The sequence below is a fragment of the Gavia stellata genome, chromosome 11 (assembly GCF_030936135.1).
Source record: "Gavia stellata isolate bGavSte3 chromosome 11, bGavSte3.hap2, whole genome shotgun sequence".
Classification (NCBI taxonomy): Eukaryota; Metazoa; Chordata; class Aves; order Gaviiformes; family Gaviidae; genus Gavia; species Gavia stellata.
In genome coordinates, this window is record NC_082604.1 from 19833890 (window position 1) to 19859148 (window position 25259).

At 67.2% G+C, this 25259-nt stretch overlaps 3 protein-coding genes across 3 annotated transcripts; 2 read left to right on the forward strand and 1 right to left on the reverse strand.

Moving 5' to 3' along the window:
• Positions 1-1925: 1925 nt before the first annotated feature.
• FAM131A (family with sequence similarity 131 member A) lies at positions 1926-6479 on the forward strand. Its single transcript, XM_059822868.1, is given in 8 exon segments — positions 1926-1960; positions 3402-3522; positions 3525-3597; positions 3661-3785; positions 4716-4809; positions 5102-5284; positions 5461-5589; positions 6034-6479. Coding segments are annotated over 8 exon segments (1206 nt in total).
• Positions 6480-8339: 1860 nt separating this feature from the next.
• On the forward strand, positions 8340-10521 carry LOC132317707 (heat shock protein beta-7-like). Its single transcript, XM_059822766.1, has 3 exons — positions 8340-8486; positions 9343-9494; positions 10168-10521. Exons 1-3 carry the CDS (start codon positions 8345-8347, stop codon positions 10354-10356), a joined length of 483 nt encoding a protein of 160 aa, XP_059678749.1. The 5' UTR covers positions 8340-8344; the 3' UTR covers positions 10357-10521.
• A 448-nt stretch (positions 10522-10969) lies between these two features.
• On the reverse strand, positions 10970-24608 carry CLCN2 (chloride voltage-gated channel 2). Its single transcript, XM_059822870.1, is given in 26 exon segments — positions 10970-11179; positions 11267-11353; positions 11427-11531; positions 11724-11762; positions 12887-12937; positions 13824-13897; positions 13968-14073; positions 14156-14307; positions 14432-14565; positions 14663-14876; positions 15116-15226; positions 15404-15473; positions 15918-16073; positions 16151-16235; positions 16319-16420; positions 16548-16632; positions 16703-16828; positions 17414-17492; positions 17602-17679; positions 17756-17889; positions 18355-18483; positions 18597-18728; positions 19209-19365; positions 24043-24121; positions 24123-24394; positions 24396-24608. Coding segments are annotated over 26 exon segments (3180 nt in total).
• Positions 24609-25259: the final 651 nt, after the last annotated feature.

Consider the following 25259-nt stretch of genomic DNA (forward strand, 5'->3'; position numbering starts at 1 on the left):
CTTTTCACCTTAAAACTGGAAATAAAAGAACATTGCTAAATAATGCCCCGTGTGCCACTGTTGCCGCCCCCCCTGTCCCATGTCCCTTGCGCCTGGGCTGGCGAGGGGGTGCCAGCCTGGAGCCCAGACAAGGGCCAGCCTCCCCTGGCACCCCAAGGCAGACGGTAGGTACCCCCGACCCTGGGGCTGGGAGGGTGGCAAGGGGGTCGGATGTGCCTGGAGCCAGGCCCCCTGGGACCCACCTTGCCAGCTCTGCCTGCCTGGCACAGGGTGCCCTGTGGTAGAGCAGGCAGCCCTGCCAGCACCCTGCTTGCAGAGCAGAGCCCCAGGGTCCCCCAGTGTTCCTTTTCCTGGGGGTACAGAAGCGGCAGGACCTGTGTGGTCTGCTTGGGCTCTGCCTCGAGGCAGGAGCTGGGAGAGATGAGCAGGGCTCCTCCCACAACCTTCTTTCTTGGGGGGAGCTGTCTTGTCTTGCAGGGGGGGTTGGAGATGGGGCAAGCCTGGGCTGCCCTCAGCCCTGTTGGGGGTCCCTGTTGGGGGTGTTCTTGCTGGGGATGGAGGCGCGGGTGGTCTGGTCCCCCTCAGGGCTGGTCTGGTCTTTGGTGTGTTGGGCTGCCTCTTGCTGAGTCACCCTGGCCATGGCCCAGAGGGTACAGAATCATTAACTGGAGGCTGTTCCCCAGATTAGAGGTGATCTGTCTGAGCTGCAGCCCTGGCAGCACTAATGCTGGGAAGCGGTTGGTGGGTAAAGGCCAGCAGGGCCTGTGGGGAGGGTGCTGGCCAGCAGCTTCCCCCTGCCTGGGCGTGAGTGAGTAAAGAGGTAGGCCTTTGGGCAGCTCTGGTACCCTGCTTGCCAAGGGGGATAGTGGCACCCTGGCAGCGCCCTCTTGTGCCCCTCTGTGCCAGGGAAAAGGTACCACAGCATTAATTGCCATCAGTAGGTTTCAGAATGAACAGACATCTTTGGCTGCAGGTTAACCCCAGCATCAGTGCTGGCCTGGATCTCCTGCAGGGGAGGTTGCTGTGGTGCTGTCAGATGTGATGTCCTAAAGCCTGCACCCACCTGCCCCAAACCCAGCTCCAGCGAGGCGGGACCCCCAGCCCCCTGTCATGGGCTGTGTGCTCCCTCAGGCACCACCAGCCCCTGGGTGCGGGCGTGGGGGGCAGGCCCAGGCACGACCAGAGCCCCCCTTTCGTGGGCAGGCCTGGGATGGAGGGGTGCCGTGTTACTGGAGGGTCCCGGTCGCTGTCCTCGCCCCTTGTTCCCCCCGGGGCTCGCATGGGGCCGCGGGGGGCCGGGGAGGGGGGGGCGCTGTCCGCGGTGCTGGCACGGCGCTCTCCTCGGTGCCCGGCCTTCCTCTCCTCCTCCTCCTCCTCAGCCCCCTCCTCTTCCCTCGTCCATCCTCCTCCTCCCCACCGGCGCCCCCCCTCCTCTTCTTCCATCCCCCTCTTCCTCTTCCTTCAGCCCCCCTCTTCCTTCATCCTCCCTGGCTGCCTTCATCCCCCTTCTCCTCTCTCTCCTCATATCCCCGTCCTCCTCTTCCTCCCAGCCTCCCTCTCCCCCATCCTCCTCTTCCTCATCTTTCATCCCCCTCTGCCTCCTCTTCCCCAGCCTTCCTCCCGCCCTTCCTCCTCCTCTCCCACCCTCCTCCCTCCGTCTCCCCATCCTCCTCCTCTTCCTCCCCATCTCCCTCCCCCCTCCCGCCTCCCCCTCTCCCTTCTCTTCCTCCCCCAGCAGTGACGTCTCTGGACGTGCTGCTCCCCGGCCCGGCGCAGGCACCGCTCGGGGCTCCCGCACCGCGGCCCGGCCCGGCAGCAGCCTCCGGTGGGGCGCGGGCGCTGCCCGGGGCCGCCCATGCGGCCGGGGGGCGATGCGGGAGGCGCGGAGCCGACGGTAGTGCCCGCACCGGGGCCCCCCCGGGAGCATGGGCTGCATCGGCTCCAAAACCACCATCGGTGGGTGAGCGGCACCGGGCTGGGACCGGGGGGGGCGCTCGGGGCCCATGGGGCGTCTTAGGGTATGGAGGGTATAGGGGGACTTGGGGATGTGGGGTGCGGGGGCTGTGGGGAGGCTGCTGAGGGGCGGCCGGGGGGGACGGGAGTGATGTGATGAGGGCGTTGGGGGGGGTAGGGGGCTGGGGGATACGGGAAGGTGGGGGGCGGGGCAGCTGAGGGGGTCTAGGGGATGCGGTGGTGGTGTATGGGGTGGTTTATGGGGATTGGGGGGCTATAGGGGCTGGGGGATATGGGGAGGTATGGAAGTGGGGAGGGGGGCACAGAGGACTGGGGGGCCTCAGGATGAGGAGGGCGGATACAGGGAGCTTGAGGGCTCTGGAGCACTCGGGTACATGTAGGGGGATGGGGACCACGGAGGGATGGGGGATTTGGGGCCTGGGGATGCTGCTGTGGGGCAGCTGCGTGACCCAAGGGGTGCGAGGAGATGTGGAGGGCAAGGATGTGCAGGGATTGGGGGGATTGGAGGGGCTGGAGCGCAGCTTTGGGGGACCTGGTGGGTGGTGTGGGGGGTGCGGGGGGCTGGGAAGGGGGTGTGGGACTGGGGTTGGGGTGCTGGTCAGAGGTCTGGGAGGGTGTGGGGGTGCTATGGGGGGGGATAGAGGTGTTTGAGGGGCTATGGGGGCTGGCAGGGATGTGCTGCATGGTGTGGGGTGCCACAGAGTGCTATGGGGGAGCCACAGATGTCCTGGGGGAGCTGCAGAAGGGATGGGGGCGATGGGGGCTGTGATTTGAGGGTGTTCTGGGGGCTGGGGCCAGTGGGGGCTGGGATGGTGCTGGGGGTGTTGCAGGCACGCCGGGGGGGGTCCCTGGGGGTGCTGTTGCTATGGGGGCAGGGGTGTTGATGTTGGGCATCACTACAGGGTGCCCGTGCCCACAGCCGGAGGTGGGGGCAATGCTGTCAGCAGCTTCTCCAGGAGCCAGGTGCTACCCCCAAATGGGGGAGCACTGTTCCCCCCCCCCATCCCACCTCATGGCCAGTTTATGTCAGCTGGGCCCACCTCAGTGCAGGGGGAATGAGGCTCCTTGGGGACATCCCGCCCCGCCCCCTTGGGGGCTGATCTGGCCTGGGGGTCGCAGTGACAGGGGACCCTCCCTGGCCCCCGTGCTTGCGAGTCAGTGCCCGAGGGGGTGGGGACCCATCCGTTTGGGGTGCTGATGCCAGGAGGTCAGACTGTTGGGTTGGAGGATGTGTGCGGGAGCTTTTATTCCCCCCTACCCCATTTTGTTCCTTTCCCTCCTGCCCCAGAGATGGGGAACTAGGGAGGCAGGTGCTGGAGATGGTGGAGGAGTGCCAGCCTCCCACAGAATGGCCTAGCGCTGCCTCCCTCCACGCACCCAGCGCCTGGCCCAGTCTGTCCCCCCCAGCTTGGTCCAGCTGCCCCCAGCCGTCAGGAAACAGCCGCCAAGCCGGGGACGGGTGCCCTGTCCCCAGTGCCAGGCTGGGGCCGTGCGTTACCGCTGACACAGGCGGAAGAGTTGCCCGGGCGTGAGTCACCCGTGCCGCAGCACCTGGCTGCTTCGGAGCGTCCCTGCAACGAGTTGTGTCTGGTCTCAGACCAGGCAAGAAGCTGCTACCCTGGGGTAGGGTCTGAGGGGGCTGATGGGGGGACGGAAGTGCTGATGCCTCCCCGGCTCTTCCCACAGTGGCCGTGGACACGACGCTGTGTGTGGAGTGGAAGGAGGTGAAAGCGCTGTCGCCGCTGAGTGCTGCTCGCTCGCTGCCCCACCTGGCACGCCAGGCCTCTTTCGACAGCCAGGACTTCCTCCAGGTACCACCAAGCCCAGCCGTGCCTGGCCAGGGTGCCCATGTGCCGGTACCCCACGGTGGGGCACCCGTCCTTGCCGTGGCTGGGGGCACGATGGGCTCTGCTGCCTGCTGTCCCGCTGCCCGCCTGTCCCTGCCAGCTCGCCGCCGGCTCCGGGGCTGCTCTGACGTCAGCTGCGAGCCGGGCTGTATCCTGGGAGAAATCAGTCCACGGTGCCTCGTTGCCATGGCAATGCAATTTGTTGCACGCCTCCAAATCCCGCATCGCTTTCCCCGTGGCCACAGGCTCGGAGGTCTGGTGTGGCTGGGACGGGCAACGGGGACATGTGGCAGGGTGCCCTGGCATGGCAGGTGCTGCCAGGGAGCGGGCGCTGGGGAGACCGGCCATGGTGGCCTTGCACATGTGCATGTGTGTGTGTGTGCACAAGCTGGGGAGGACACTCAGTGGCACCAACTAGCACAGGGCATGCACACGCGTGTGTGCGTGCACATGTGCAGGTGCATGTGTATGTGTACAGCGAGTGCACATGTGTGTGTGTATAAACTTGGTTACGTGAGCTGGCATGTGCAGGGGTGTGTGCACCGAGCATGTCTGTGTGTGCGCATACGTGCACGCATGTATAAGAGTGCAGGTGTGAGTGTGCACAGTGCATGTGCATCCAGTAGCAGCATAGGGGTGTACTAACAGCGTGGGAGCATGCACATAGGCACGGGTGCGCGTATAACCCCACTGCCCTGCGTGTAGTGGCTGTGACCATCCCTCTGCAAACGTGTGTGTGTCCCTGTAACACGTGTGTGCACGGACACCCTAGGACCCACGAGGTGGGCTCCAAGTGGGACTGAGCCCCCCTCCCAGAGGGGGAGTGGTAGCAGGCAGCGGGCAGGGGGCAGGCAGGGTGGCCGAGGGCCGTGACGCCCCTGCCCGCTCCGGCAGGTCAATGTTGAGGACACTGTCGAGATGCTGCCCAAGTCACGGCGCGCGCTGACCATCCAGGAGATCGCCGCCCTGGCCCGCTCCTCGCTGCACGGTAAACGTTAGCCTGGTCTGGGGCGTGGGGGTGTTTGGGGGGCCATCTGAGGAAGGGGGGGGTCTCCTGTGGGCAAGGGGGCTGGGCCTCTTGGGGAGGGCATTGGGGTCATCCCCTGGGATTTGGGGGGGCTTAAGGCATCCCTGGGGTCCCTGCTGGAACCCAAGAGGAGAGCATGGGGGTAGCAGGTCCCAAGGGCTGGAGGCAGGGGGTGCTGGGTCCAAGGGCCATGGGCTCCATGGAGGGGACTCGGGGTGCCCAGGGGGTGCTGACATGGGGACACATCTTGCAGGCATCTCGCAGGTGGTGAAGGAGCACGTGACAAAGCCGACAGCCATGGCGCAGGGCCGCGTCGCCCACCTCATTGAGTGGAAGGGCTGGTGCAAGCCGGTGGAGCCGCCCACCGCCCTGGAGAGCGCCTTCAGCTCCTACTGCCACCTGAGTGAGGGCGAGCAGGAGGCACGCTTCGCTGCCGGTGGGCACCGTGTGGGGCATGGCCGGTGGGCACGCTCCCCACCGTGGCTGAGGGCAGGGGTGGTGCGGCGGGTTGTCCCCATCCATCCATGGCACTGTGAGCACAGAGGCGCCAGGGCAGGGGGATTTTGGGGGCACCTCCCACTGCGTGCATGACCTGTGCCTGTCCTGTGCCAGGTGTGGCGGAACAGTTTGCCATCGCTGAGGCCAAGCTGCGAGCCTGGTCCTCAGTGGACGGAGATGACTCCAACGACGAGTCCTATGATGAGGACTTCATACCCTCCACAGAGAGCTCCCAGCCCACCGGTAAGCACCACGGGGAGCGGGCACCCGCTGGGCAGGCAAGGTGTCCTGCTGCCGGTGTTGGCGTCCTGCTGCCGGTGTTGGTGTCCCGCTGCCAGTGCCAAGGGTTGAAGAAGCAGGGTGCCCGATGCCCAGCCACATTCCCCAGCCTGGCCACCTCCTTATGGGGCAGTGCTCCTGCCTAGCACCATGGCAAGTGGTACCCGTGCTGCGATGGGGAAACCCTGCAATGCAGCACCCTCCCTGGTGCCAGGGCATATTTTGCTTTTCCTTTGGTGGTCACCAGTGCCACGCACACAGCAATTTGTGGGCAAAGGGGACACGGTGCCTGCCATGGGGCTGCTCCCATCCCACGCTCCCATCCTGCGGGGCACAGGGTGGGGGACAGCTGGCAGCCTCCAGAGCCATCAGTCCCAGGCTGACACCAGGCATCCTGGTTTCCCACAGATCTGCCCGGTACGGTGCCCACCAGCACGCTGCTGCGAGACCTGCTGCAGGGTCACCTGTGCCAGCTGGGTGTGCGGCACGGCTCCTGCGAGCCTGAGAGCGACTCCTCGCATACCCTCTCCCCCGAGACCCTCTGCTCCAGCCTCTGCAGCCTGGAGATGGTGTCCCCCTCCGAACTCACTGCCAAACTGCTGGGCTCCCTGGGGGGTGAGGACCTGCTGCTGCCCAAGCTGCCCCCCCCGGCCAGCCAAAGTGCCTTGCGGGGCCTGGCACGGCTCCGGTGCCAGGACTCCCTCTACTCTGTGTCCTACGCCGAAGCCTGCCTCTCGCCCGCTGAGGATGAGGTGGTGCTGACAAAGGACTTCCCGCTCCGCCGGAAAGTCTCCGATGTCGCCTCCTCGGGGGTGGCATCACTGGAGGAGGAGGAGGAGGCCGAAGAGCCCTGATGCCCCACAGGGGTGCCCTGCCTCTCCTGGCGGGGGTCCAGCCCCCCCGCCGCAGCCACCCCCCAGCTGGACCCTGCGCTGGGCAAGGGACAGGAGGCCCTGCTGCCGCTCCCCTTCGTTAGCTGGGCGCAGGAGGAGTTCGGGGGGCCGCCACAGCCCCCCCGGCCAGTGTGCCCCCGCCGTGCTCCGGCCCCGCTTGGCCACATCGTTGTCCTCCTGGATTTTTGCATGAGAGCGGGGAAGGAGCATGGGGAAGGGCTTGGGGAGGTCCAACCCCTGCCCCAATGCCCACGTGTGCCCCCCAAAACTGACGGGACTGAATCAGTGGGGCTGGTTATTCGCATGTTCCCCCCCAAACCATCTCGGGGTCCTCTCTCGAGCATGGACCCCCCCCCCTTGGCATGGCTAAACCTCTCCGAGTATCCCATGGTGCCCCCACCGTGTGCCCAGCACTCTTGGCTCGGGGCAGTGGGGGGGGGTTTGGGGACTGGGGGGCTTTTTTCTCCTCTTTCCCCAGACAGCTTTTATTGGACCGAGTTTTATACTGTGAACTGCTGCCTTGGGGCACGGGGCCTGTGGGGGGTGCTGGGGGGGCCATGGATGTGCCGCGGTGCCGGGGGCTTTCTATACTTTTGTATGCACGTGGGGCCGGCACGGGGAGACTGTGGGGCCGGGTGGGGACAGGGTGGGCACGGGCCTCCAGGCTGGGGGCTTTGGGCCACCAGCAACAGCACCCCTAAGCCAGCCCCACAGTGGGGGGGGCTCATCCTGGCCAGGGCTCCCCAAGTCTGCTGTGGGGCAATGTGGGGTGGAAAAAGGAGGGAGGCGGCAGGTCCCGGGACCGACGTCCCCGTCCCTGAGTCACTCACCCCTAGCAGAGAACCAAGTGCCTACACGAAGGGCGACCAGCCCCCCTGTCCTGGCTGGGGGTGGCACCCCAGCTCGGGGGCCCCCCAGGGCTGTGCCGGCGGTCTGGGCACGCCGTTTGGGGGAGGAATGCCAGTTTTTGCCAACGCTTGTGCCCCCCTTCCCGCATGGCACGTGTTCTCGTGGGGCTGCTCACCCGCTGCATGCTGCTCCTCGCCCAGCCTGGCCGCAGCCTCCCCTGGCCCCGCACCCCGGGGTGCCCTGAGCACCCACTACACCCCTGCTCCCACACCCCCAGCACCCCCCATCAACCTCTGCCGGGCACAGCACCAGTTCCCCCTCCCCACCATGGGGTGCCCGGCGTAGGGCTGGCTCCCCTCTCCCTGCATGGCCAACCTGTGGGGGGTGCAGGGACCAGCAGGCCTGACGCCATGCCGATGGGCTCCCTGCCACCCACCACCATCCCCTTTCCAGGGACAATGGATGCTCCCCATGATGCTGGGACAGGCTGGGGGGGTACGGGGTGCCTAAGGGGGGGGCTTTGCTCTGCGTGTGTATGTGCACGTGTGTGTGTGTGTGCGCACCTGGGAGTGTCTGTGCATGTGCACGCATGTGCATACCCACGGGAGCTGCCCGAGCCCCCCACCCTGCTGCAGCGGTACCTGTGGGGTACCCATGGGATGCCCACACCCCAGCACCCCCTCCTCCATCCCGCCAGGTCTCGAATAAAGTCCCTTGTGCGAGCGCTGCGCCGGGCGTCTCTTCTTGTGGGTGGGGGGCACCTCCTTCCCAGGGGGTTGGGAGTAAGGGGGTGGCAGGCCGGCGGTGGCAGCGACGTGTCTTCCCTGCCGCGTCCCCACAGGGTGACGGTGAGGCCTCGGCCCTTATCTCGCATTCCCGGGGCCAGGGTGCCTAATTATGGGCATCTGGCGGTGGCGGCAGGCAGCCGGCCCCCTCAGTGTGGCTGGGGCCTTGGGGGGGCGCGGGCGGCAGGCGCCATGGCCTCGCTCGGCTCGGCCTCTGCGTACCGCGCTGAACGCATTGGCGCCTACGGCCAGGGGCATGGCGAGCCCCACTTCGAGGGCGACCGGCGGCACGGCCCCTTCAGGGCGCGGGCACACGAGGCCTTTGGGTACCCAGGTACCGGGGATGGGGGGGTGGGGGTCCCTGCTACCCCAGGGAGGGCCCCCCGCGAGGGTTATCCAGCTGCCCTGTGCCTGGGCACAGCGTGGGATGGGACTGGGTGGAGCCTGACTGCCCCCCAAGTGCCCCATGGCTCTTGGGACTGTCCTCCAACCCTCTCCCCTCAGTCCCTTTGTGCACCCCCCCCCCCCCAGTCCCTGGTATCCCCAGTGTCCCTGCTGTCCCCAGGCTCACCGTGGCCCCCAGCTCCCCCCTCCCCAGACCCTTCTGAGCCTCCCGGTGCCCCCAGACCCCTCCATGTCCTTTCCCACCCCTCCCAGACCTTCCTGGCTGTCCTGATGTCCTCAGCCCCCCCTGTACCCTGACCCCTCAGTGTCCCTTGTTACCCCCCCCCCCCTTTTCTGTACACTCCTGGAGCCCCACAGTAACCCCAGAGCCCCACAGTAATACCAGCCCCCCCCAAACCACTCCCCCCAGACTTCCCTGGCTGTCCGCTGTGTCCCCAGCCTCCTGCACCATTCCCCTACTATCCCAGGTGGTCCAGTGCCCCTAGACCCTCCTAGTGCCCCTGGGTGCCCCCAGAACCCCCAGTGCCTCCTGCTACCCCTGGTCCCCCACCCCAGGCCACCCAGTACCCCCCCCCCCCATACCCCTGGGGGCCCCAGTTCCCTCTGCAACCCCCCAGCATCCCCAAGGTTCCTAAACCCCCAGTGCCACCCCCAGCCCCCCTCCCAGTGCCTCCCTAGCTTCTCCTGCAGCCCCCCAGTGTCCCAGCCCCTGGGCATCGTGCCCCCATGCCCCCGGGCACCGTGCCCCCATGCCCCCGTGCCCGCCAGCCTCCCAATGCCCGCAGGGTCCCCGGGCGCCTTGTACCCCTGCAGCCTGGGCACCTGGGTGCGTGCCCAGGGTGACACCTACCAGGTGGTGGCCGACGTCAGCCAGTTCGAGCCCCCCGACATCGTGGTGACCACCTCCAACTGCCACGTCGCCATCCAGGCTGAGAAGGTGAGGCACCCTGGGGGGCACCATCCCCCCTCCGCTGGGAGCAACAGGGGGTTCTGCCCCATGGCACCCCTTCCTGCAGGGAGGTAACTGGGAATGGCCGCTGCTGGCACTGGGGTAACTGGGAGCTGTCCCCCTGATGATGGGACAACAAGCAGCTCCTGTTCCACTGCACCTTTCCTGCACTGGGATAACTGAGAATGGCCCCTGCTGGCACTGGGATAACTAGGAGCTGCCCCCCTGGCACTGGGATATCTGGGAATGGCCCCTGCTGGCACTGGGGTAACTGGGAATGAGCCCTGCCTGCGCTGGGGTAACTGGGAGCTGTCCTCACTGAGAATGGGACAACTGGGAACTCCTGCCCTGTTGCATTCTCTGCTGGTGGGGGCAATTAGGAACAGTCCCTACTGGCGCTGGGGTAACTGGAAATTGCCCCACCCCAGGACTGAGACAACTAGGAGCTGCTCTCTGCTGGCAGTGGGGTAACTGGGAATTGCCCCTGAGGCACTGAGTAACTAGGAACTGCCCTGTTGAGGTGCCTGCCGGAGCCAGGGTGACTGGGAGCTGCCCCATCACTAGCACTAGGGTAACTGGGACTATGCCATGTGCTGCTGTGACGTGCCGTGCTGTGCTGTGCCATGCCATGGCCCACCACACCGGCGCTGCCTCCCTGCAGGTGGCCGAGGATGGCACTGTCTGTGACACCTTCACCCACAAGTGCCAGCTGCCCGAGGACACAGACCCGCTGTCGGTGACCTGCGCCCTCACCGAGGCCGGCACACTGGTGATCACCGCCCGGCGCCGTGCCGGTGCCCGCCCTGGCGAGCCTCCGCAGCCACTGTACCGCAGCGAGGCCACGCTGTGAACTGGCACTGGGTAAAGAAAAGCTTCTTGCCCCAAGTGATGCCAATCCTGGTGCTGTGGCTCGGCTCGGCCGGTGCCTGCTGGCTGTGCCCCCTCCCCACCTCCGTCCGCTCAGCACTCTGGCTCTGTTTATAAAGTCCTTTTATTAAATTAATATAAAAATCTCTGTATTTACACGGAGGTGGGGTGCATAGTGGAGAGGTGGCAAGACCCCCCTTCCCAGCCATAAGGTGCTGGGAAGGGGGGCAGTGCCCACCCATGTCCCCGTGGGCACCCTGACCTGATCCCCCTCTGCCCCATGTGCCACCCTGAGCAGGGGCATTGGGGTGCCTGTGGGTGTGGGGGGTGAGGGTGGTGGCTATGCCAGGGGGCACCAGGGCTGGGGGGGTGCAGAGGTAGCGAAGTGGGAAGCCCCAAGAGCTGGCAGGCAGGGGGGGGCCATGGGCAGGCTGGGGGGCACCTGGCCAGCCACTGGCATGGGTGGGGGCAGTGGCACTGGATTGAGGGTTCCCACTCCTATGCCAAACCCGGCACAGGTGGGCACAGGGCAGGCATCTCCCAGCGCCCGCCGGGGGCCCATGCAGCACCTGGGGACATGGGGGGGACACCCAGTCTCACTGGCCCTCGGGAGTGGTGTTGTCCTCGTCGTTGCCCCCGGGACCGGCCTCACGGGGCATGGGGTGGTGCTGGTGGCAGTCCCAGAGCTGACGCAGGGCGGTGGTGTCGGGCTCACCGGCGCTGGTGGTGCTGTCACGGAAGCTGGCGAGTGGCGGGCGCACCTTCACCCCCTTGGCCGTCAGTGAGCCCTCGATGGCCTTGCGCAGCTGCGGGCACCCCAAACCCATGGGTAGGCGGCTCCAGTTGGCCCCCCCCCCACCCCGTGCCCCCCACCCCACCGCCCGCCCGCTCACCTCCTTGAGGGACACCATGCCCACCAGGCGCCCGATGCTGGTGACGTACGCATGGTCCAGCCCCAGCAGTGAGAAGACGGTGTGGGTCTGCAGGAAGAGGGGCTTAGTTGGGGGTCCGGGGGGGGGTGTCTGGGCGGGGTCTGGGGGAGCACAGGCGCACCTTGTGCAGCGAGGTGTGCTCCACCAGCTGGAAGGGCGCGGGGTCGATCTTGGCACTGCTGAAGTCCACCAGCTGGTCCAGCTGCTGCTCCTCCCACTCCAGGATCTGGGTGGGGGGACACGCTATGGGGCAGGGCGAGGGGGCACAGCCCCCCCAGGGTACCAGCGAAGGCCGTCCACCCTCCCTGCACCCAGCACTGCGGGGGCATTGCCCCTCCGCCATGCCTCGGCACCCCGTTGGGATCTCCTGGGTCCCCGTGGGCAGGAGGGTCCTGCCTGCCCCTGCCCACCCCCTCACCTCCACCGCGGTCATCTTGTCACCCAGATCCATCTCCTCCTGCAAAAGGGGCGAGCGTGAGTGGCCCGGCAGGCAGCTCTGCACGCGGCTGCAGGCAGGGCGCAGGCAGGGTGGAGGCAGGGCGCAGCGAGGCTTCAGGCAGCACGGCAGCAATGGTGGGGCAGGGTGCGGGCAGCACGGCAGCAGTGGTTGGACAGGGTGCGGGCAGCACAGCAGCAGTGGTTGGGCAGGGTGTGGGCAGCACAGCAGCAGTGGTGGGGCAGGGTGCGGGCAGCACAGGCAGCAGTGGTGGGGCAGGGTGCGGGCAGCACAGGCAGCAGTGGTTGGGCAGGGTGTGGGCAGCATAGGCAGCAGTGGTGGGGCAGGGTGTGGGCAGCACAGCAGCAGTGGTTGGACAGGGTGCGGGCAGCACGGCAGCAGTGGTGGGGCAGGGTGTGGGCAGCACAGGCAGCAGTGGTGGGGCAGGGTGCGGGCAGCACGGCAGCAGTGGCGGGGCAGGGTGTGGGCAGCACAGGCAGCAGTGGTGGGGCAGGGTGTGGGCAGCACAGCAGCAGTGGCGGGGCAGGGTGCAGGCAGCACAGCAGCAGTGGTGGGGCAGGGTGTGGGCAGCACGGCAGCAGTGGCGGGGCAGGGTGCGGGCAGCACAGGCAGCAGTGGTTGGGCAGGGTGCAGGCAGCACGGCAGCAGTGGCGGGGCAGGGTGCGGGCAGCACAGCAGCAGTGGTGGGGCAGGGTGCGGGCAGCACAGGCAGGCAGCACGTGGGCAGGTTGCGGGCAGGGCACGGGTCAGGTAAGACGATTGGTTGAGAGGACATAGGTCACACCACAATTGGCCAAGGCAGGACAAGCAAGGTTTGTGATTGGTGGAGAGAATGCAGGCTGTGCCATGATTGGCTGAGGAAAGTGGGGCAAATCCCATGGCTGTGATTGGCCGAGAGGCTCCAGGTCACATTATGATTCGCCAGGAAGATTTGGGACTGGGAGGGCGCACACTGTGATTGGCTGAGCAAAATCGGGACAGTCTGAGAGTGGCTGTACGGACACAGGCCAAACATGATTGGCCAAGCAGAATCTTGCCAGGCCCCTGATTGATTCGGAGAATCCATGCTGGGCTCCGATTGGCTGAGAGGAGCCGTGCCCAGCCTGCGATTGGCTGCAGCTTACCGTAATGGAAATGCGGACGCGTTTGGCCTTGCGATAGGCCGTGCCCTGGGCCTGGCGCCACGCGGGAGAGACAGCGGCGTTAGGGCACGGCGTGGTGGTGCCACGGGCAGGGATGGGCAGGGATGGGATGGGACAGTCAGGGATGGGCAGGGATGGGAGGGATGGGACAGGCAGGGAGGGGCAGGGAGGGGAAAGATGGGACAAGAACGGGCAGTGGTGGGCAGGATGGGGCAGGGATAAGAAAGGATGGGAAGTGATGGGCAGAAATGGGCAGGAGTAGGAAGGGATGGAAAGCAATGGGCAGGGATGGGCAGGACTGGGAAGGAGTGGGAAGGGATGGAAAGGGATGGGCAGGGATGGGCAGGAGTAGGAAGGGATGGAAAGCGATGGTCGGGGATGGGCAGGACTGGGAAGGAGTGGGAAGGGATGGAAAGCGATGGTCAGGGATGGGCAGGACTGGGAAGGAGTGGGAAGGGATGGAAAGCGATGGTCAGGGATGGGCAGGACTGGGAAGGAGTGGGAAGGGATGGAAAGCGATGGTCAGGGATGGGCAGGACTGGGAAGGAGTGGGAAGGGATGGAAAGGGATGGGGAGAAATGGGCAGGACTGGGAAGGAGTGGGAAAGGATGGAAAGGGATGGGGAGAAATGGGCAGGAGTAGGAAGGGATGGAAAGCGATGGTCGGGGATGGGCAGGACTGGGAAGGGATGGAAAGGGATGGTCAGGGATGGGCAGGACTGGGAAGGAGTGGGAAGGGATGGAAAGGGATGGGGAGAAATGGGCAGGAGTAGGAAGGGATGGAAAGCGATGGTCAGGGATGGGCAGGACTGGGAAGGACTGGGAAGGAGTGGGAAGGGATGGGAGTGATGGGAAAGGATGGCAGTGGGTAGAAAGGGCCAGGCAGGGATGGGCAGGGCCAGGCAGGGCCAGGCGCTCACCTCAGTGGGCTCTGCGGCAGTGTTGGCACAGAAGAGGCTCTTGAGGGCGATGCCGGTGTGGTCGGCGGTGCCGGCTGCGGGCGGGGAGGGGGTGTCAGCGGGGGAGTGCAGGCAGGGGCTGGGGGGGGGCGGGCACAGACTCACCCGGGGAGGTCTCAACCAGGCCACTGGGCACCCGCTTCAGCGCTGGCTTCAGGGGCTTGCGGAAGGCAGCACGGGTGGGGGCACCCGAGGAGGCCTCTGTGCTGATCTGCAAGGGGATGGGGTGGTGGGGGCATGGCAGCGGGGGGCACTGTGGCTGGGCATCCCCCGAGGCAGCTGCCCCCCCTCACCTGGAAGCGGATGCTGGCGTCGGAGAGCCGGTGCCCATCCTCGGCCAGCGCCTTCTGCCGCAGGGCCTGGAGCCGGCGCTGGGGGCTGAGCTGGTGGCTGAGCAGGGCCCCCAGCTGCGCCCGCTCGATGGAGCCCAGCAGGATCATGGACTCTGCCGGCAGCAGCAAGGGGCCATGTTGGCTCCCGACGCCGCCTTTGCCATTGCCCCCCCGCCCCATCCCAGCACATCCCACGGCCAGGGTGGGCACGGGCACAGCCCCCTCTCCGCATCTCACCAGCCGACTCCACCAGCGGCAGGCTCTTCATCTTGGTGCTGTGCAGGACGTGCTGCAGGTCCCGGTACTTGCAGTTGAGGGTGACATACTGGATGTCCCGCACCATGATGTCTTCCACCCGCACATTGTATTTCCTGCCCGGGGTGGGTAACGGTGCCCTCAGGGTGATGCCACTCCCTCCTCTCGTGCCTGGTGAGGGGCTTGGGGACAGGGCAGGGGACACACACTCACTCGTGGTGGCCCCAGCCCAGCTCGGGGAGGTAGGGCAGCTTTTTGATGCGGATGATGCTGTCGTAGAGGGAGGGCTGGAGGCTCTGGGCCACCGCGTTGGCCAGGATGACGGCGATCATGACGGGCAGGATGTGAGAGATCTGCCCCGTCAGCTCGAAGACAATGACGGCCGTGGACACCGTGTGGGTGACGGCGCCCGACAGCGCAGCCGCTCCTGCGCCCGTCCCCGAGAGACACGGGGGCTGCTGTCAGGTGCTGCCTGCAGGGCTGGGTCCCCAACCTGGGGCATCCGCCACACCCCAAGCCTTTGGGACCTCCTGGGGACATCCCTGATGGTGGGATCACACCCAGTCCCTGGGGACACCACCTCAGCCCTGGGGAACCCACTGGCTCCTTTTGGAGCATCTCCAAGTGATGCCCACTGTGGTGTCGCCGTGCCAGCCTGGTGCTTACCCACCACGGCGTAGCCCCCCGGCACGATGCGGTACGTGTTGCTGTCGGTGTGGATACCGTCGGGGAACCAGGCTGCCATGCTTTCCCCCACCAGGCGCCCAAAGGCTGCCCCTGCACACAGAGAGAGGCTGGGAGTGGGTGCAAGGGCTCTCCTGGCACCCGATCCAGCCTCGCGCCCTCTCCTCTGCCCTTTCCCTGCTGGTTAAGGGGACACCCAGGGGTGCCCCAGCATGGTCTGGCAGGCAGCTCCCTCCTCCCGCTGTGCCCGCATGGGGTACAGACTCTTACCAATGACGAAGACGGGCATGAAGGCTCCGCAGGGCACTGGGATGGTGGTGGCCAGGGCCGACATCCAGAACTGCACAGGGGACCCAGGCACCCGTTAGTTGTTCCCCCCGTCCCAGCCCTGCCTCCCGCCGCCGCCGTGCCCCACAGCTGGCTGCCGTGGAGCAGCACGTGGGCACTGCACTGTGCCAAGGGGCAGCCCCGCACCTCCCCGGGGCACCCTGCCAGCACCTCCCCAGTGGCACCTGGGAGCAGACAACCAGCACCTCCCTGGTGGCACCTGGGGGCACGCCGCCAGCACCTTCTCCTGGCACTTTGGTGGCTCCCAGCCAAGATCTCTTTGACGGCATGTCGGTGGCACCCAGCCAACACCTTGGTGGCCTCTGGGAGCAGCCACCCAGTGCCTTCCAGTGCCGCCTTGCTGGCAACCACCTGCACCTCCCTGGTATCATCCAGGAGCCCCTCCCCAGAGCCTCCTGGTGGCACCCCGGGGCTGGCACAGGCAGGAGGCACCCACCTTCATGAGGATGAAGACGACGAGGGTGATGAAGACGTTGGAGCGGGGGTGGCGCCAGGCCTCCAGGATGCCCAAGTACTCGAACTCATCGCTGAGCCCCTGTTTGGCCCACGTCTGGTTGTCGAACAGCGTCACCAGGGTGTCCTTCTGGGTGAGCTGGCGAGGGGCAGGGGTCAGCCAGGGCTGGCGGTGGCCCCGGGGTGGGGACCATCTTGTCAACCCACAGCTGGTACCTGGCCAGCCATGAACTGTCCAAAACCGGGCGGGAAGGTCAGCGTGGAGATGAGCAGCGTCACCAGGGCAGGGAAGAGCAGGCGCCTGGTGGGGTGGCATAGGGTGGGGGTGATGCCGGTGAAGCCCCGGCTCCACCACCCTGGTTCTGAGGACCACCAGGCACCTACTTCTTCATGAGGAAGCGGTTGATGGTCTTCTGGCGGCGCATGAACTGCACGATCTTGCGGTTGAGGTAGACGAAGAGCGCGCCCCCGAAGCCGCTGGCGATCCTGGGCCGGGGCGGGGGGGGGATGAGCACCCAGGTGGCCTGCTGCCACCACCACCGCCACCACCACCACCAGCTCCGCCGCTGCTACCCCAGGGCCATGGGATGGGTGCTGGGGTGGCCGCACTCACCCAATGACGGCGAAGGCAGGCAGCTCCTGCAGGTCAAAGGGGAAGTCGAGGCGGAACCGGGTCTTGAACAGCGCCGTGATTGTCTCTGGGGGGGTAGTGGGAGTCAGCAGGGCCAAGCGGGGGGACCCCCGTGCCCCCCACCCCACCGGAGATACCTTCGTCCTTGTTCCAGACAGCGAGGACACGGAAAATGAAGGCACTGAAGGTAGCGGCAAAGAAGCCGCGCCAGTAGTTGCGGACGGCGAAGAAGGTGGAGGTGACCTCGATGCTGAAGAGGACGCCTGGCACCGGGGGGGAAGTGCACAAGGGAGGCGACAAAACCCAGGCAGGCCCCCAGCGCCTGGCATGCTTCCCATCCCGAGCCCACACTCGTGCACGGTCCGCAGACACGCTATGGGAGGGTTCAAGGGCTTCCCTGGCAAAGTGCACAGCCGGTTCCCGGCTGGTGGCAGTGGGCATGGCAGAGCAGAAGTTGGCATGAGCAAGAGGGTAGCATGGGGACGTGAGCAGAGATATGGTGGGTGGCGCTGGGGTGGAGGGGGCGCACGCAGATGGATGGACAGTTGGATAGGGCAGCACAGCAGGCAGGGGGCAAGGAAAGAGTTGGACACGTCACCAACCTACGGGCAGGGCTCAGCGGGGCCGGAGTGGGGAGCTCCCTGGAGCGCAGGGCGGCAGGGGAGAGGACGAAAGCAGACATTACACCTCCAGGAGGATGGTGCCTGTGTCTCCCTTCCTCCTCCCCGCTGAGTGGCACTGCCCTCTCCCATGCTAGCCGTCCTGGGGGTCCTCCTCACCTCTCTGGGCAGACCCCTGTGCCCGGGTGGGGTGTGCATGGGGGTTCAGGGGGCCCGGGGTGACCCTACCTCCGATGGGTGCAGCAAAGCAGCAGCCGACACCGACGGCGCAGGCGGCCGCCAGCATTTCGATGTTCCTTGCCTCGTTCTGCGGGCGAGCCGGGGGTGAGCGGGCACTGCGTCCCCTGCCCCGGGCACTGCCAACCCTGCTGGGGGGCACAGGCGGAGCCCCCCTGGGGCCATCCCACCCCACTCACCTCGTAGATGCCCCCGAAGAGGGAGAGAAAGCGGCTGAGCAGGGCCGCGCACATGCTGGCGATGTGGACAAAGGGACCCTGTGGGGACAGCAGGGGAGCTGAGGACAGTGGCCCCCCAGCCCCCTGCCTGCCCTGCCCCGGGCACTGCCCTCACCTCCTTGCCCAGGGGCATGCCGCTACCCAGGGCGCACGTCAGCCCGATCACCTTGGCCACGAAGGTCTTGAAGGTGAGGTACTCTTTCAGCACGACACCCCGCAGGATGGTCTTCATCTCAGGGATCCCCGAGCCTGGCACCGTGGAGACAGCCCTGACCCATGGCCGTGGAGGGTGACACTGGGGAGCCCCTGCCCCATAGTTCTGGGGGGATCCCTGACACTCTGCCATCCTCCACTGCCATAGGATGACCCCAGAGACACCTCGCCCCACAGTACAGTCTGCAGGAACAGCCCCATGGCCATGTAGGGATACCCCAACCCATAGCCCTGTGGGGACCCCAGTGCCATAGCCCACAGGAGACCCTCTGAAGACCAGCCCATAGCTCTTGGAAGACCCCCAGAACCCCAACCCCATAGCCCAGGAGGACATCCACCCCATAGCCCCCAAGACACCCTCTGAAGACCATCCCGTAGCTCTTGGAAGACCCTCAGGACCATCAACCCCATAGCTCAGGAGGACACCCATGCAGCTGCCAGCCCACAGCCCCAGGGAGGGAACATGCCGTTAGAGCACAGGCAGCCCCCCTGATGCCCTACCCACAGCCTGGGGGGCAAGGATCTGGGTGAAGCCGGCTGAGAAGGTGATGAGCACGGTGGGGTAGGTGACCCAGGCTAGGTACTGCAGCAGCACGTTGGTGTCCAGGCCCCCGTACATCCACTTCTGGGCTGCGGGCACAGTTGGCCAAGGCAGGTGAATGGTGGTAAGGTGCCCGGCCCGGCCCGGCCCTGTGGCATGGCCATCCCCTGCCCCCGTGGGGATCCCACCGGTGCATGCTCACCTTGGAGGCAGGTGGCGATGGCGAAGTCCATGGCCCAGCTGACCAGTGCCATGACCAGCCCCAGGAGGATGAGGAAGACCCAGTCCTCGCCCACCTTGGAGATGAGGAACCGCTGGCACTGCAAGGCGCAGACTGTGGGCACAAGGGCAGGCTCAGGGCTGGATGCCCCGAGGATGGGCACACCGGGGCGGTGGGGCCAGGCTGGACCGCCGGCACCGATCCCGCACTGCCGGCACCAGCCGATGCAGGAGCACTGCCAGGCCCAGCCATCACAGCCACACGACAACCACCGGCAGGCAGGAACGGTGGGCTCTGGCTGTGCACAGCCGCACACGGCGCCGCGGGGCGTGCACCTCCCACCAGCACAGCCCCCCTGGCACAGCCCCAGGCAGAGGGGCTGGGGGCACTGGTCCTGGCAGCTATTCTGGGCCATTGTGTCCCCGCTGCCTGGCGGGCAGGTGGCATTGTCCTTGGTGCCGGTGTCCCATGACAGCCGGAGAAACCCTACCCGCCGCCACTGAGGCTGGGTGGGCAGCCATGCAGAGTACGTGCTGCTGTGGGGCTGTGTCCACCGGTGTGCCCCCCTGTGTCCCCATCCCCGGTGGCCCTTACCACGGCAGGGGGCACAGCGACCCTGGGTGTACTCCAGCAGCTCGGAGGGGCGTCGTGGCCGGGGGGTGCCCCCCTCCCTGTGGCCTTGCTGCAGCCGCAGCCGGGCCGCCTCGTCCTTGGCAAAGGTGCCCAGGTCCTGCGTATAGCGCCCATACATCTGGGGGAGAAGGAGCGGGTAGGAGCGTCAGGGGGGGCTGGCAGCCTGGCTCCTGCGCCCAAGTGGAGAAACTGAGGCAGGGGAGCAGCAGGCATGCTGGCGTGGCCTCCCAGCACTGCGGGGTGCTAGGCGAGGGGGCAGGTGGCCATGGAACCCCCAGGGGAAGGGGCAGCAGTGCATCTGGGGGGTCCCCAGCTGCTCACCGGGGCGTGAGAAGGGGCCAGGCAGATAAGGCGTGCGGGGATCGGTGGCGATCATTTCGCCCACGTGCCCAGTGCCAGCAGCCGGCACCGCTGGTACCAGTCACCGGCCCTGCCCAGGTGCCCCGGGCACCGGGCTGGGCTGGCCAAGGGTGGGGAAGAGCCTGTGGCAATGGGAGCAATGCCAGCCTGGCCGGGAGTCTCTCAGAGGGTTGGTATTGGGGTTGTGCTGGCGCTCTGCAGGTGCCTCCCCTTGGCATCACTAAAAGCAGGGTTGGGTCCCCCGCTCCAGGAGGCAGGCTTGGCAAGTTACTTGTGACACGAGCTGGCTGGTCTCAGCCAGCAGCAGGGAGGCAGGAGAGCAGTGGCGGGGGCAGGACATACCCCAAGTCCCAAGGGAGACGGGGGCACGGCATCGGGCATGGGGTGGTCCCTGAGCCGTGAGGAGAGGATTTCAGGAGCAAGGGGGTGTAAGGGGCTCCATGTCCACGTGGGGGGCACCCCTTACTGCTTGGGTGCCTCCTGCCTGGCCACAGCACGTGGCCTGGCCCTGGCAGGGGAGTGACCCTGGCAGTGCCTCCCATGCCAGCCAGGAGCTCTTTGTGCCCATCCTCCCCGTCGAGCCAGGGGCATTTGTCCCGCGCTGGCGGGCACAGCCAAGGACTCGGTTGCTTGGTTTCCGCCTCGCTCCCCCCAGCATGACCTGAATGCCAAGCGCCAGAGGTTGGCCCAGCACAAAGGGAGGCTTCAGGGCCACGGGGGCCCCTGCCAGGCTCCCACGTCGGGGCGACGTGAGCCCCATGCCGATGGTGTGCCCACCCGCCGTGCCATGCCAGCGCAGCGCGTGGCTGCCCAGCCGGGGCGCAGCCGCCGTCCTCTCCGGCACGGCCCGTGCCGGCGCCTGGCGGAGGGGCAATGCCACGGGTGGGCACCGCGCTTGGCACGTGGGCAGCCCAGCCCTGGCTGCCAGCGGCGGTGCCTGCCCCGGATGGCTGGGTCCCGTTCACACCCCCCTGCCCTGCTGGCACGTGTCAGCTCCCCGTGGGGACAGCATGAAGGTGCATTTCCCACGGGGCATCACTCCTGCCCAGGTCCCTTTGGCAGGGAGCAGAAAGAAGCCAGAGTGGCGCCAGGTGGATTCTCCGCTGTCTAATACCTGGGTTGTGCTCAGCAGCGGGGGGGGGGGGGGGGGGGGGGGGAGGCAGGCGGGGGGGACACACATCGATTTCCATTACTGACCCCCTCCTGGCATGGATTTCCCCCCAAACTCCTGCTCAGCAGCTCCTCGCCCTATGGAAATGTGCCGTGGGGGAGGCACGAGCCGGGTGGAGATGCTGGCATGGCCACTTCGGGGGCTGGATTCAGCATCAGCTGCCAGAGGAGGACCCCGGCCCCGCACGGGGCCCAGTGTTCAAAGGCTCCCTTCGGGTGAAGCTTGTTTCCTCTGGAAGATGAAACGGGCCGGCACCCCGAGGAGTGCTGTACCCCAGCCAAGCGGCCGCCTCCCCTGGCCCCGCTGCTGCCCCACGGCCAGCCTTGGTCGGGACCGGGGCAACCCAGGCTGAGTGCTCCCGAATCAGTCCCGTGCCCACCCCCTGGGGCCGTGCCAGAGGCTGGCACACTGCCCCCCCGGGTATTGGGGCATCCGGAGGGATGCCTAGTCCCAGGGGGTCCAGCCTGGTTGGGGGTGGGAGGATTTTGCTCCCCCTCTGCCCCTGTTTGCAGCTAACCCCCTTGCAACAATGGGGATGCACGTGAAGGGGACATGCCACCCTGCTACCCTGTGCCACCCCGTGCCACCCTGCTGCCCCTGTGCCACCTTGCTGCCCTGTGCCACGGCCCCACAGGCAGGACATGGGATCCCAGGGGTGCCCTGTGCTGGGCAGCCCCAGCCGAGGTGCCCGCAGCCCTGGCACGACCGTAGGTCTGTGGTGAAGGCCAGTGGTGGGCTCTCTCCTTCCTCCTCCTCCTCCCGCTCTGGTTATTTTTCCACAAAGGCCTTTTGAAACACAAACAGCCCCGGGACTCCGGCCTCCGCCGTGAAGCAGCTGAACAATCACAGTGCCGGGCCGGCAGGGAGCGGGCATGGGGCGGGGGGGCTGGTGGGGGGGCACCCGGGGACACGGGCGCGGGCCAAGGCCGCTATGTCGGTCCCGGGCTCCTGCACTGCAGGCACCAGCCGTGCCGCAGCCCCTGAGCTGTGCCAGCCCGCGGTGCCCGCTGCGCCTGGGTGATGCGGTGCCTGGGGCGGTCGCTGGCATCTGGCACTACCATGTCCCCGTGCCACCCTGTCCCATAGCACCGAGCTTGCCTGGCAGTGGTGCCCACCTCCACACAGCTGATGCCAGCCAACCTTCCCCCCAAAACTGTGAGCCTGGGGGAGATATTCAAAGGCAGGGGGGTGGGGTCACCCGGGCTGGCAGAGGGCTGGGGGGGTGTATGTCACGCTGCCCGTCTTAGCCGGGCTCTAATCGCCCTGAGTGGCTCCGCAGTGAACAAGGGCAGTTTGTCAAGCTTAATCCCTCCCGCCCCCCGGGGGCCCTTTGCTCCCCGCCACGGCAGCCTGGCATGAGGGGGGCACCGGGACTGGTGCGCACCCTGGCACCCTTGGCATGGCCGGGGGTTCTCACGGGCACCCCCCAGCATGGGGTCCCTAGGGAGGGACGCTGCGGCCTGGGGAGACCTTTAGGGCTAGGGCTGTGCCAGCCCTCAGTGGCACCATGGCCATGGCACCCCAGGGTTGGTGAAATCTTGGGGGGGGGGGGTGTAAGAACGTGGGGTGGGGACAGGGCTCTTTGAGCATGGCTGGGCACAGCCCTGCAGCCCGGCTGTGATGCCCCGGCTGTGGGCACGGGCCACAAGAGCTGTCTCCAGGGCTGTCCCCAGGGCAGTCCAGCTCAGACCAGCCCATGCCACGCTGCAGCTGGATCCTGACCCTCCTGGCAGGTGCCAGCAGGAGCTGGTGGTGGCTCAGATGCAATCGGGAGGGCTGGGCGCCCCTCGTGCCTGGCATGTGCCCAGGCGGCTCCCGAAAGCCAGGCGTGAGACTGTGGGACAGAAGCCTCACCCATGAGCCCCAGGAGGTTTCATGAGTCTCGCTGCAGCCTGAAGGCCATGGGGATGGGCGCCCTGGGGCACCCAGGGCACGGGTGCTACCCCGCCCGGAGGAAAGGAGGGCAAAGTCTGCCAGCACCATGCAAGGCTGCCCAGATGCCAGCCCAGTGTGCCTCTCCCGTCCCACGCTGCCCACAGGCTCTTCCGTCCCGCAGTGCCCGGCTGGGCTGGCCTCTCTGCCCACCCACCATGGACACAGCACCGAGGGGGGCAGTCTGGTGCTGGTGGGGGCAGGGAAGAGGCACCCCCACGGCTTGCATCGGACAGTGCCGTGCACCCCTGCTCGTGCCCCCGGCTGCTCCCTGGCTCAGCCCTGCTGGGGAGGCACCATGGGGCTGATAAGATCGTGGAGACGCCAGCACAGCCAGGGCTCCCATGGCTGGCCGGTGCCCCGCAGCCACCCAACAGCGATGGGGAAGGGGGCAGCTTGGGGTGGGCACTGAGGGGGATCCCCAGAACCAGGGCTTTGGGTGCTGGGAAAGACGATGCGGAGGTTGGCCGGCACACCAGTGCCCCCATGCTGCCCCGTGCCCACATGCTGGGTGGGCAAGCCTCAGCAGGGCCAGCTCCACTTCCAGCAACCAGCTCAGGCTCTTGGCAAACGCAGGCAGCCATGGGCACGGGTGCCCTGCAGTGGCTCAACCCCTCCTTCCCTGCCCACCTCCCCAGCCCCGTCTGTCTGAATGCCTTTTCCAGGGCAAAGTACCCATTTGCTGAGCCGCCCCGGGCACTGTCCCAAGCAGAGGCCAGGGAGAAGCACCTTTGCCCGGGATGTCCGAGGGCCATGGGCAGTGGAGGGGCTGCAGGCACGGTGGGGAGGGAGGACACCCCCGGGCAGCTGGGCACCCGGGTGCCAGTGGGGAGGCCTCGAAGGCGAAGGCATCGTAAACATGGGGCTAAGGTTGCAGGCGGGGGAGATACACTATCTTGGGGGCAGAGGGCTGGGGATGCACAGCGCACGGGGGTGAAGGGTGCCTGGGCGGTGCCTCTGGGAGCCCCCCACAGGGTGGGCATCACCCCCCTCAGTGATGATGGGTTTTTGGGGGGGAAGGATGAAGTGAGTGCAAAAGTCCTGCCCTGGGAGTAGGGGCTCAGTTGGGCTCCTCCACCGCCGGAGGGGCTGCGGGGTGGTACCCCTGCCCCGGTGCCTTGTCCAGCCACAGCCCGCAGACGGCACCCCAAACCGGGCACCACGGAGCTCATCGGCACTGCCACCCCGAGCAGGGCAGCACCCCCAAACCGCCCATCTCCCCCAGGCGTGCCGCCGCGCCCCGCCGCGCCCAGTGCCCCCCCGCTGCCCGGTGCCCCCCGGCGCCCCCAGTGCCCCCCCCCCCCCCCGGTGCCCGGTGCCGGCCGCACTCACCAGGGTCTGCTCATACTGCAGCGCCCGCTGCGCCTCGCTCTCGGAGGCCATGGCGCCGCTGCTGCCGCCGCTCCTGGCCGTGCCGGTGCCGGTGCCCGCGGCGGCGGCTCCTCCCGGGCCGTGCGGGGCGGGCCCGGGGCACTGCCCGGGGGAGGGAGTGGCCGCGCTCCGCCTCCGCCCGCAGCGCCCGGCACCGGCAGCCAGCGCCGAGCACCCAGCGCCGGGCAGGGGCAGGGGGTGCCCGGCCGGGGGGCTCTGCCCTGCAGCGGGGTCCCTTCCACCCGTGGTCTTTGTCCGCGGGTTTCCCGGCTGAGGATGGCACCCGTGGGCAGCCGGTGGGTGCAGGGCGGGGGTAAAAGCTGGCGTGGGGTGACGGCGGGTACAGCTCTCTGTGGGACACATTGCTCCCCCTTCCCACGGGCACGAGGGGCTGGCGTGGGGCTGGCACTGCCACTGGTCCCTGCTTCCGCGTGGTTTGTCCCCGGGGGGATGTGGGCAGCAGGGCGGGGGCAGGGAGGACCGCGCCGGGGGCACCGCAGGCAGCCAGCCCCGATGCTCATGGCCATGCCTGGCTGGGGGGCAGATCTGGGGGGCAGAGTGCCTGAGGTATTGGCATTGAGGGCACAGGGGGACCCGTGGATGCACCCCCCTCGGCACTGCGGGGGCTCACCAGAGGTACCCCAAAGCTGGCAGGGAGCTTGTCCTTACCATGGTGCTGCTCAGCGTCCTGGGACTGCCAGCCCCAGGGAAGGAAGGTGGGCTCTGCTCTTTGCTGCCGAACCCGCTGGACAGCAGCAGCTCAGCCCTCTCCAGAGGGGCACACGGGCAGCGCTTGGCACGGGCAATCCTTGGGCAAGGCACTCGGCATGGCAGGTTGGCTGCCGGGACCTCCGTCTCACCACCTCCACGGGCTCAGGGGCAGCTGGCGCAGCTGGCAGGGCTGAGCTTGCCCTCCTCCCTGGGGCACCGCATGGCACCTTCGTGGCAAGAACCGAGTGCAGGGAAAGATGGAGCCGTGGCACTGCCCAGCTGGTGCTGCAAGACCGGGAATGGGCTAGTTCTTGCCGCCCGGGTGCCACCCTCCAGTTTGACGTCGGCACCCCCAAGGGTGGGTGATGATGGCTGGACTGGGGGCTGGGATATGCCCTGCGCCAGCCCAGGAGGGTTCATCGCTGGACATGAACCGGTTTGCGGCAGGGAGGTGATAAAATGGGCTG